General features: G+C 38.9%; 1 protein-coding gene across 1 annotated transcript in view; it reads right to left on the bottom strand.

Moving 5' to 3' along the window:
• INTS4 (integrator complex subunit 4) overlaps positions 1-13078 on the bottom strand; it is a 118708-nt gene that overhangs the window by 67559 nt on the left and 38071 nt on the right. The window contains exons 5-6 of the mRNA XM_047071285.1: positions 2191-2376; positions 1515-1565 (exon numbers count right to left, since the gene is read on the bottom strand). Of these exons, the coding sequence (XP_046927241.1) occupies positions 1515-1565; positions 2191-2376 (237 nt within the window). The remainder of the gene's footprint in view (positions 1-1514; positions 1566-2190; positions 2377-13078) is intronic.

Raw genomic sequence — 13078 nt, 5'->3', positions numbered from 1 at the left:
CTTCAACACATAAACATACTTATTTAGCATACATTTTAAATACATAAGCATACTTATTTAAAATACAAAAAGCCCTCCCTCAGTCCAATGCCCCTTTCTACCATCCTCCATCCTGCCATCCTATTATAGCCAAGTTCCTTAAAGCACAGTCACTATTGAAATGCCTTACCTCAATTGACCCTAATCTGGCTTCCATCCCCAACACTCTACTAAAATTGCTCTTTCCAAACTCATTAATGGCTGCCTTGTTAAAAAGTCCAATGGGTAAATTTCAGGCCTATCTCGCTGACCTTTCAGCAGCATGTGACTCTGACGACTGTGAGAACTCCCTGCTGCCTTTTTTGGAATGTATTTTTCCTCCTCCTCCGTCTCTTCTGTCTCTCTCTTAAATGTTGGACCTTACCTGTGGCTTCTATCCTTGGTCTCCTTCAATCTTCTTACTCTCTCTGGGTATCCACATGCCCCCTAGATAGTGATGGCTTCAGTTACCCACCTCCAGCTCTGACCTCTGCTGAGCTCCAGACTTCCACAACTATCTGCAACCTGGAACTTTCCTCATGGGTGTCCCGTCAATCCTTCAAACTCAACCAAAACTGGTATGGTACCTAATTCAAATTCACACCTCAAATAATCCAACATTCCATCCTCACTCCCTTGAAGCCCTCATCATTGCTTGCCTTGTTAACTGACACAGTCTTAGGCCACTAAATATCTGAATCACCTAACTAACTATTCTTCCTCTGAATTCTTACTCTGTCAGTTTCCTTAAATTTTTTGGCTTCCCACAGAGTTTTCCTACAGGGAGATAAGGTGCCAGTCACACCAAAACAACCATTCTGAACTCATTCTATGTAATTATGTAAAAGAATAAACTTGGTTTATGTATCAATCATAGGGGCTTATCTAATTACCATCTTCTTCTGAAAGATAAAACCATTCTTTGTACAAAATCTGGTCTCTGACATGGATTTAGATTGCTGGTCTCCAGATTCATTCAACTATTCTACAAGAGAAATATCACCTTGTAAGGCCTTTTTGTTGGTCAACCAGCTTCTCCTAGTGATACTACAACTTCACAGTGCGTTTCTTTACCAATACTACAAATACTGTGAATACCTTTTCAAATGATCCCAGGGTCTCAGTCATCTTTCTTCAGAAAAACTCTACTATGTCAAGAACGGTGCCTCGAATCAACTTCATGCTTGGCCCAACCAAACACAAGATCAGAAAGACTACCTCTTTGCTTATTCTGAACACACACTTCTTTTTGTGTACTCTGGTATACGCAGTGAGCTACCTAAATCCTCCTAAAAGTCGTTTTTACATGTATTAGTGCTACTCAATTACATATCCTCCATCCTCTTACTAACATGTGTGTTTTAGATACAACTTCACATTCATCCCAATTAATGTTGCCAGTTGATGCTCCATGTTTTCAAATTCTGACAACTAGTATACACTCTCCCAGTTTCACTATCCTTCCTCCTCTCCCAGACAGTAATCATGTAAGGTACCTGATTATAAATGGTTTGGTGTAATTTCAGTCCTCTTTCATGAAGCTGCAACTAGATAATAGAAATAAGTTTAAGTATTTGAGAAAAAAAGATCAATATTTCCAAAGTCTCCCCACAATCTCATCTATTTTCCCCCATTACATTAGATTAACATAGTTCCCATTAGCCAAAATTAGTGCTATACAAGTAAGAAATCTGGTCAGACCTTTGGGTAGAAACACTCAAGAGACTTAATAAATCTAACCCATCAACTGTCCCAAGGGGATATTAGGAAAATATTAAATAATGATAAGAAGGATAAAGAAGAAATGGTTAACACTACCTCCCCCTAAAATGTACCCCCCCCCCACCCAGGGGCCTGGAGGAGGGATGTGACTTGGTATTATAATAAGTATAAGTTGTACCCTCTATGTTTCAGTATACGGGTGAAACATACGGTTAAGCATACAACTTCAGCTCAGGTCATGATCTCACAGTCCGCGAGTTTGAGCCCCACATCAGTCTCTGTGCTGACAGCTCAGAGTCTGGAGCCTACTTCAGATTCTGTGTCTTCCTCTCTCTCTGCCCGCCCCTCCCTCCCTCCCTCTCTCTCTCAAAAAAAAAAAACATTTAAAAAAATTTTTAATGAAACAAACAAATCAAACTGTCACCCTCTGATTTCCATGATCATGTTTACCATGGCTTTTATAGCTGCTGTCCTGACTCGTGGGTCTTGGTCACTGAAGTAATCCCCTATAATCTTCTGGACATCTCTGACAGCTAGGCCCTCTCCATCTTTTGTGACACTTTTCTCCAAGGAGCCAAGATTGCCAAGTAATTGCAGGCATTTATTTCTTACACCATGGGAGGTATCTGTGAGGTGCTATGAAAGGAAAAGAGAACAAAAGGACAGGATTAAGATAGCTTAAAATAAATAAAAAACCAGAAACAAAAGTATTATATCAGCTTTAGGAATGACTCAAACACAACATTCTCACCAGTCTCTCTAGTATCATGTTACTTGAGTATGTATCATCATAAAGAAAGATGAGTCCTTAGAAAATAAGATTCTCTGTATTCCCAAGAGCTAGCACTTTGCCTTATAAAGAGAAGGTACTTTATTTACTTCTTAAAAAAATTGTTTAACGTTTATTTTTGAGAGACAGAGAATGAACAGGAGAGGGGCAGTAAAAGAGGGAGACACAGAATCTGAAGCAGGCTCCAGGCTCTGAGCTGTCAGCACAGAACCCGATGCGGGGCTCAAAACCATGACCCATGAGATCATGACCTGAGCCGAAGTCAGACACTTAAGCGACTGAGCCACCCAGGGGCCCTGAGAAGATACTTTAAAAATGGCCCCCAAGGGCATCTGGGTGGCTCAGCTGGTTAAGTGTCTCTTGGTTTTTGGCTCAGGTCATGATCTCACAGTTTCATGAGTTCAAGCCCAACCTCAGGCTCTGCACTGGCAGCACGGAGCCTACTTGGGATTCTCTCTCCCTCTCTCTCTCTGTCCCATCCCCGTCTGTGCTGTTTCTGTCTCTCTCAAATAAATTCATAAACTTTTAAATAAATAAATAAAGCCCCTAAACTGCATTTTATTTGCTATCAAATCTAAAAACAAAACAGAAATGTGTAAGTTTTTAAAGTTTTTAATATCCATACAGAAAAATGCAAAAAGGTTAAGTGTACAGCTCAATGAATTTTAAACAAATGAATACACACATATAAAAAGCACCCAGATAAAGGCGCCTGGGTGGCCAACTTCGGCTCAGATCATGATCTCACAGTCGTGAGTTCAAGCCCCGTGTCAGACTCTGTGCTGACAGCTCAGAGCCTGGAGCCTGCTTCAGATTCTGTGTCCCCCACCCCCTCTGCCCTTCCCCTATTCATGCTCTGTCTTGCTCTCTCAAAAATAAATGTTAAAATTTTTTTAATTAAAAAAAAAAAGCACCTAGATAAAGAAACAGAACAGGAAACCCCTCTTGGTCCCCCCCCCCATAAACTACTCCACCACCATAAAAATTAGCCAATATCTTGACTTCTAACACCTAGATTTATTTGGCCAATGTTTTTTTATTATAATTTTATTTTTTTTACAGTTTTTTAAATTTTTTTTTTAATTTTTTTTTAAATTTACATTCGGGGCGCCTGGGTGGCGCAGTCGGTTAAGCGTCCGACTTCAGCCAGGTCACGATCTCGCGGTCCGTGAGTTCGAGCCCCGCGTCAGGCTCTGGGCTGATGGCTCGGAGCCTGGAGCCTGTTTCCGATTCTGTGTCTCCTTCTCTCGCTGCCCCTCCCCCATTCATGCTCTGTCTCTCTCTGTCCCAAAAATAAATAAACGTTGAAAAAAAAAAATTTTAAATTTACATCCAAATTATTTAGCATATAGCGCAACAATGATTTCAGGAGTAGATTCCTTAGTGCCCCTTACCCATTTAGCCCATCCCCCCTCCCACAACCCCTCCAGTAACCCTCAGTTTGTTCTCCATATTTATGAGTCTCTTCTGTTTTGTCCCCCTCCCTGTTTTTATATTATTTTTGTTTCCCTTCCCTTATGTTCATCTGTTTTGTCTCTTAAAGTCCTCATATGAGTGAACTCATATGATTTTTGTCTTTCTCTGACTAATTTCACTTGGCATAATACCTTCCAGATCCATCCATGTAGTTGCAAATGGCAAGATTTCATTCTTTTTGGTTGCCGAGTAATACTCCATTGTATATATATACACCACATCTTCTTTATCCATTCATCCATCGATGGACATTTGGGCTCTTTCCATACTTTGGCTATTGTTTATAGTGCTGCTATAAACATGGGGGTGCATGTGTCCCTTCAAAACAGCACACCTGTATCCCTTGGATAAATGCCTAGTAGTGCAATTGCTGGGTCATAGGGTAGTTCTATTTTTAGTTTTTTGAGGAACCCCCATACTGTTTTCCAGAGTGGCTGCACCAGCTTGCATTCCCATATTAAAATTTTAGAGAGAGGGCAAGCGGAGGAGAGGTGCAGACAGGAGGAGGAGGGAGAAGGAGAAGGGAAGGGGAAGATGGGAAGGGGGAGAGAGTGAGAGAAAGAAAAAGAAAGAAAGAGAGAGAGAAAGAGAGAGAGAAAGAGAGAGAGAGAGAGAGAGAGAGAAAGAGAGAAAGAGAGAGAGAGAGAAAGAAAGAGAGAAAGAGAGAGAGAGAAAGAGAGAGAGAGAGAGAGAGAGAGAGAGAGAGAATCTTAAGCAGGCTCCATACTCAGCCTGACATAGGGACTTGATCCCACAACCCTGGGATCATGAACCAAGCCAAAATCAAGAGTTGGTCGTTCAACCAAATGAGCCACCCAGGCGCCCTATTTTGCCCATTTTTATACTTTGTAAAATCAACCAGTGTCTGGCCTCTCTTGCTTAATATTATGTTTGTAAGATTCATCCATAGTATGGCATATAGCAATGGTTCCTTCATTTTCATTACCATATAGTATTCCATTTGTCAGTACACCACAACCCACTTTTCCTCTCCCATATTGATAGACATTTGGGTTATTTCCAGTTTTTGGCTATTCTAAATAATGCTACCATGACTGTGGTAGCTTGAATGGGGCTTCTGTTGGATATATAAGAATGGAGTTGCTGGGTCACAAGCCATGTATACATTCAGTTAATAACAAACTGCCAAATAGTTTTCCGAAGCAGTTGTACTAATTTAACTAATTTACACTTCCACCAGTGACACTTGATGTTCCAGTTGTGCCACATCCTTGTCAACACTTAAGTACTGCCAATCTTTTTCATGTTAGCTCTTCTCACCAGTATTTTTTAAATTTACTTATTTTTTTTTAGCTTACATCCATGTTAGCATACAGCGCAATAATGACTTCAGGAGTAGAATCCAGTGATTCATCCCCCACATATAACACCCAGTGCTTATCCCCAAAAATATCCTCCTTAATGCCCCTTGATCATTTAGCCCATCCCCCTACCCACAGCCCCTCCAGCAACCCTGCTTGTTCTCTTTTGAGTCTCTTAAGTTTTGACCCCCTGTTTTTATATTATTTTTGCTTCCCTTCCTTTATGTTCATCTGTTTTGTATCTTAAATTCCACATATGAGTGAAGCCATATATTTGTCTTCCTCTAATTTCTCTTAGCATAATACCCTCTAGTTCCATCCACATAGTTGCAAATGGCAAGATTTCATTCTTTTTGATTGCCAAGTAATACTTCATTATATGTACATATACACCACATCTTCTTCATCCATTCATCTGTCGATGGACATTTGGGCTCTTTCCATACTTCGGCTATTGTTGATAGCGCTGCTATAAACATTGGGGTGTGTGTGCTCCTTCGAAACAGCACACCTGTATCCTCTGGATAAATACCTAGTAGTGCAGTTGCTGGGTCATGGGGTAGCTCTATTTTTAATTTTTTGAGGAACCTCCATATTGTTTTTCCGAATAGCTGCACCAGGTTGCATTCCCACCAGCAGTGCAAAAGAGATTATCTTTCTCTGCATCCTTGCCAACATCTGTTGTTATCTGAGTTATTCATGTTAGCCATCCTGACAGGTGTGAGGTGGTATCTCATTGTGGTTTTGATTTGTATTTCCCTGATGATGAGTGATGTTGAGCATTTTTTTCATGTGTCTGTTAGCCATATGGATGTTTTCTCAGCAGTATTTTTAAAGACATAATGGCTATATCTAGTATAATGCTACTGAAATAAGCTATTTGCATAATATACAAATGTTAATACAAAACAAGTATCTTTAGATAGTCCCTTCAAGTTCAAATTTTCCAGGTTTTTCTATCTATAAAATCATTGGTTTGAAATCACAACAGTCTCTAGAAGTACCCTCAGTAAAGACCCATTTCTCTTCTCCTGCCTTAATCTGCCACTCCCCTATTTTACAGGACTATAAGGATTAAGTGATATGTCTAAAAAAACCTGATAATTTAGAAGAGCTAAACACTCCTGACATCCACTCAATCCAGAGCTCTTCTCCCCCATTCCGCTGCATAAATTACTTCATGATTTTCAAAACTGTGCTATGTTCAGAGCTGAGCATCTGTACCTTAAATATTTACAAAGCTCCACAATACCTGTTTCCTTACATATATTACTCCCAAGTACCACTAGTCTCCAGCATGAAGAATTGCTCATATTTCCAATTACTGCATGATAAACATACTGATCCTAAATCAATAACCAATTCTTATGATTAGCTAACTAGGCTGCAAACACTTCGTGTAAATAATACCCACACACACAAAACTGAAGAAACAGGAAGATGTATCCAATAAGTAAATATATTATAGCTGATTCCAGGGCTAGAGTAGGGAAAGTACAAAATGAGCCTGGATTATTTTGTTGTGCCAGAAAGAAAAGAAGTATTCAAAGAACAAGAGAAGTCAAAAGAACACAGAAGCCAGCTTAAAAGGGCTCCCACTTGGCCGAATCAGGAAATCTGAACATCACAACAAATAATTATAGTAACAGACTACCACCCACTGAGCAAACAAGTAATCGGAGTCCATAACAGATACACACAAACTGAAAGTTTGATGACAGAATATTTACAATGTCTAAAGTGCAACCCCACAAAAACACTTATTCATTTCAAAATGAGAGAGTAACTTTATAGTGAAGCAGTGTGACAGACACTATCTTAATCAAGTGATCAAAATAAACATTATTAGTACTGGGACAAATCAAAATGGTGTAGCACCTAACAGGATGCAGTAAGAAGAGTATCTTGTCTGTGATTATTTGTTTTAATATTTAGTTATTTCTGAGAGCGAGAAGGACAGAGTGCAAGTCGGGGAGGGGCAGAGAGAGAGAAAGACACAGATCCAAAGCAGGCTCCAAGTTCTAAGCTGTCAACACAGAGCCCGACGTAGGGCTCGAATCCATGAACTGTGAGATCATGACCTGAGCTGAAGTTGGATGCTCAACCGACTGAGCCATTCAGGCGCTCCTCTGATATGTGTGTGTGTGTGTGTGTGTGTGTGTGTGTGTGTGTATGTGCATATATATATATATATCTCAGATGTGTGTGTATATACATATGTGATGTATATACATCAAATGCACACACGTCTGATATATACGTATATATACATACGTATGTATATATTTTTTTTTGAGAAAGAAAAAAATGTGAGTAGGGGGAGAGAAGTAGAGGAAGTGGGGGGAGAGAGAATATCTTAAGCAGGCTCCATACCCAGCGCAGAGCTTGATCTCACAACCATGAGATCATGACCTGAGTGGAAATCAAGAGTCAGACACTTAACTAAGCCACCCAGGTGCCCCTTGTCTGTGATATTCTTTTTTTCTTTTTTAATTTATTTTTTATTTGAGAGAGAGACAGAGAGAGGGCACAAGTTGGGGGGAGAGAGAGAGAAACTCAAGCAGGCTCTTGATGCGGGGCTCAAACCCACAACCCTGGGATCATGACCTGAGCCAAAATCAAAAGTCGGATGCTCAACCTACCGAGCCAACCAGGCACTCCACATCTGTGATATTCTTAGCAAAGGTGGAAAACTTGAATCTAATTATGAGGAAATATCAGATAAACCCTAATTCCGGAAGGTTCTATGAAAGACCTATCCCAATTTTCAAAAATGTCAACATCATAAAATCAAGTAAAGACTGAGGAATTATACCAGATTGGAGACTAACGAGGTATGGTGACTAAAAACATGTGATTCTGAACTGGATCCTTTTCCAATAAGGGACAGGAATGAAACAAACAGTGAAACGTGAATGAGCTATGAGGATAAATGGTAGCATATGCTGATGTTAATGTCCTGATTTTGATGGTCATATTGAGGTTTTCTCGAAAAATATCTTTGCTTGTGGAAAACACACACTAAAGTATTCAAGCATAACAAATGGGCAACTTATTCTAAAATGGTTCACAGGAAAATAAAGTTCCCTATTATTATACTTGCAACTTATCCACAATTTTGAGACTTTAAAAATAACTGAACTGTCGGGGCGCCTGGGTGGTTCAGTCGGTTGGGCGTCTGACTTCGGCTCAGGTCACGATCTCGCGGTTTGTGAGTTTGAGCCCCGTGTTTGGCTCTGTGCTGACACCTCAGAGCTTGGAGCCTGCTTCAGATTCTGTGTCTCCTCCTTTCTCTGCCCCTCCCATGCTCATCCTCTGTCTCTCTCTGTCTCTCAATAATAAATAAACATTTAAAAAAAAATAAAAAAATAATTGAACTGCCCACACACAAGAAAAAATAAAATCATACTGTTTCATAAACATTAGAAAAACAAGAGTGCCTGGCTGGCTCAGTTGGTAGAGCCTTCAACTCTTGATCTCAGGGTTGTAAGTTCAAGCCCCATCCTGGGTATAGAGATTACTTAATAAATAAAATCAGGGGCACTGGGTGGCTCAGTCAGTTAGGCATCCAACTTCGACTCAGGTCATGATCTCACGGTTTGTGGGTTCGAGCCCCATGCTGGACCCTGTGCTGACAGCTCAGAGCCTGAAGCCTGCTTCAGATTCCATGTCTCCCTCTCTCTCGGCCCCACCCCCAAGTGTGCTCACTCTCAAAAATAAACATTAAAAAAAATTTTTTTTAAATAAAATAAAATCAGAAAGACAGACGGAAGGAAGGAAAGAAGGAAGAAATTACATTATCCATAAGAAAAGTGTATTTTAAGACCATTCAAAGAAAGAGGCAGCAATAGCTGAACCACACCCCAAACAGGTTCAGAAAATGCCTCCAGGAAGCATAGGAAGCTTTGCAGACAAAGTGGATTCCATAAATTGTTTCACATCTTGTCTGAGAGGCAAAATAGCAAAGCTGAATGAGCATGGACGGGAATCAGACAGACCTATTTGATTGCTGGCCCCGCCAGTTAGTATCTTTGGGATCTTCACTAAACCCCACAAGTCTTTAGAAATCCTTACTTTGTAAAAATAGGAATAATATCCCCTACCATGAAATTTTGTGGTGAGTACACTAAATGAACTCATTTAGGAATTACTGTATGTAAAATTAGCTAATAGTGTCTGGGATATAATAGACATTCAATAAGTACAAGAGCCTACTATAGTGCCTAGCACTTAGAATGTACTTAAAAACAAATAAACAAACAAACAAACCTACTTAAGAAGAGAAGAGGTAGGGAAAAAAAGCGCAAGTGACGGCAGAGAAAATGGTGAAGGGTCAGAGGTAAGAGTGGGCACCTGGATGAAATAGGTCTGCTGACCTGGAAGACACAAACACGAACTTTCTAGTGATGGCTGTTTAACAACAGGGCAGTCTGTCATGAAAGGTAGTGAGCACCTATTAATGGCTCACATCAGAATGCTCCTGGAGAAGATTCCTGAATTAAGTGGGAACCCGGACTTGGTGAGAAGCTATGTCCTGTGTGAACGTGGGGTGGGCAGGCAAGCTTACTTGGAGAAGAAAACAAAGGAAACCTGATGAAAAAGCCACTATGCTGAGGGTGGGGCTCTCAGATACAGAACTTCTCATTATAAAAATGGTTCACTCCAACACTGTGGCTCAGAGTTAATTCTTGCCTCCAAGTTATTTAGGTTGCAGAAATGTGAAACATACCCTGAAGTCCTCAAAATGCCTTATATATAGTAAAAGCTCAAAACCATCAATCAAAATAAGACAGTGAAACTGAGAAGTTAAGAGAAACTTACAGATAAGATGACAATGGCTGTCACTTAAAACAGGGTATTTTTTAACAGACTATTTTAGTATGAAAACATCACTTCTCATAACTAAACTGTTGACTGAACCACCAGCCGCTGAAGATTGTTTCCACTGTTACAAACACTTCATTCAATTTTCAAACAACAAACTGAAATCTTCCAGCTTCTATTAAGGTAACCAGGCAACACTGCTGTATAACCAGCCTATTACTGCACACTGAATGTTAGGCCGAAAGAGAGCGGAAGTCTCAATCACACCCTCAGGGCAGCAATTACAGTTCTGTGATGTCCTTCCCATACAGGTCACTTCTTGCATCATGCCATCATCACTAATAGCTGCCTAGTATGTCTGCTCTGCAGATGATGCTATTTTGGTGTTATACCCAGGCCACTATAGTGACATCATTTTTATATTAATGGCATGAGTAAGCAAACCACTTCCCCAATAATAAGAGCAATCCGTGTCAAAACCAGACTAAACCAGTTTAAAACTATTGCTATAGGGGGAAAAAAATCAATGGTTAAGTGTATCAAAAAAATCTAAGAATGAAGTTTCTTAAGACAAAAATAACTTACTGATTCATTCAGTTTCAATATGGATTGTGTTTAAGCACGGACAAAAATTCAGTGTACTTTGTATTCAAGTGATTTTTTTAAAGATTTTATTTTTAAGTTATCTCTACACTCAACATGGGGCCTGAACCTGCAACCCCAAGATAGAATCACACACTCCACCAACTGAGCCAGCCAGGTGCCCCATATGCAAATGATTTTAACAGATACCTTCTAACAAACCACACATAATAGTGGTTTGAATAATATTTTAAATGTTAAAAGGCTGTATGGTTCTATATGCTGCCTTAAGAATTTAATGTACTTTTGCCATAGAAACAGAGACTGGAACAAAAGGTGAGATGGAGACAAAGAATTAAAACCAGGTTCTAAGAAAGCTTTATATGAAAAAATGACAAGATACATTTGTCCAGTTGGAAAAAATCTTCACAGATAGGAAGGAAAGCAGAAGATCTCCAATTTCAGTTGTATAGATGCTACATATAAAAAGAATATTAATTTCCTAGCCAAATCTGTCAGCCAAATTTTTCATCTCTCAAATGAAGATTAGCTATACAATGTACCTCAAAGGGTTATTGACAGGATAAAATGAAATGAACATTGAAGAGTTAAGAGTACCTGAAGGCATGACTTTCTTCCTACTGTGAAACAAAAAATATGGCAGATTCATACCTTATATTTGAAAGACATACAAAGGAACAATTTGAACTTCAAAAAATAATAATGATAGGAATAGATTATAATATATTCAATAAAATAAGAGAGAGAGAGTAGGAAAGAAGGGAGGGAATGCTTTACTTACAGTAGAATGTCAACTAATAAACACAGAAGAAGTAAGAGTTAGAAAATCATGATTTTGCAATGACCCAAGAACAACCAGGTCAGCAATATTTATTAATAGTCACTAAAATATTGAGTAAAAATATGATGGGGAAGAGGATATTTACATAATCTCAAAGTATCTCCCACAAATCACTTATTAATCACAGAAAAAATCTCTACAACAAAAAACCTGGAAGTCACTACCTTAACCAAGTACCAAAGTTAACAACATCAACGAGTCAAACTTCATCTGTGCCTCATAATATGATAAACTGAGAAGGAAAATTATTATTTATGTGGTATCCCTGCCAAAATGCATAACCTGAATCTAAACAGAGGAATAATCAGACAAATACAGACTGCAACACATTCTAAAATAAATGGCCTATATTCTTCAAAAATGTCAAGCTCATGAAAGACAAAGATTGGCTAAGGGACCTTTCCAAATTAAAGAAGACAAGAGGCATGAAAACTAAATGCACTATGGTATCCTGGACCAAAAAAGAGAAATTCATATAAAGGATAATATTGGGACAATAGGTAGAATTTGAATAAAGGTTGCTATTAGTATTAGTACGGTATCAAAGTTCAATCTCCTGATTTTCAGAGCTGCACTGCATTTATAAAAATTATAGCCTTCTTAAGAAACACACTTAAGTATTTAAATATTACTTTAGTGGAAATAGGCTTTATAACTGCAATTTACTGTTAAATGGTTCAGGAAAAAATAACATGTAGATACAAAACAACAGTGACAAAGTAAATGTGGGAAAACGTTAACTATTGGTGAATCGTGGAGAAGGATATATGGAAATCCTTTACATTATTTTTATCATTTGGAGATTAAGTTTAAAGTTGTTGGGGTGTTTGGATTTGATCCCAATGCAATGCTTTCCTGGAATTCTCTGTTCTCACTGAGAGGCACCAGCATCTAATCTGACACAAAAACCAGAAACCTAAGAATCATCTTGAATAATTCCTTCACCTTCAACCCATCCTCAATCACTAAATCTCCTTAATCTAAATATTTCTCAAACCTATACATATTTTTCCATCTTTCTATCACTTTAAATCAAATTACTATAACCTGTGAATTGGGATACAATACATCCTGACTGGCATCTCCTAGGCAATACTGGCCTCTTCTCCAATGAGTTCTCCATAACACAAGAAACTTCTTTATGAAATGCAAATCTGAGGTCACCTCTCTCCCTAGTGTCTACCCAAAACACTTTAATGGCTTCTCAACAAGACCTACAAGACCCTGCATCTACCCACATTGACTTTATCACTACTGCTTTGTATCTACATGTTATTTTTTCCTGAACCAGGTTCCTAAATGGTTTTTGGTCTCAAGATCCCTTTAAATTCTTTTTCTTTTTAAAAAAAAATGTTTATTTATTATTTTTGAGAGAGAGATAGAGAAAGCATGAGAAGGGGAGGGGCAGAAAGAAGGAGAGACAGAATCCCAAGCAGGCTCTGTATTGTTAGCACAGAGCCTCATGTAGGACTGGATCTCACA

Source organism: Lynx rufus, unplaced genomic scaffold (assembly GCF_022079265.1).
Source record: "Lynx rufus isolate CCGP_SWC_20201006 ecotype Redwood Valley unplaced genomic scaffold, mLynRuf1.p SCAF_9, whole genome shotgun sequence".
Classification (NCBI taxonomy): domain Eukaryota; kingdom Metazoa; phylum Chordata; class Mammalia; order Carnivora; family Felidae; genus Lynx; species Lynx rufus.
Note: the sequence above shows the minus strand (reverse complement) of the source record. Positions and strands in the feature narration are given on the sequence as shown.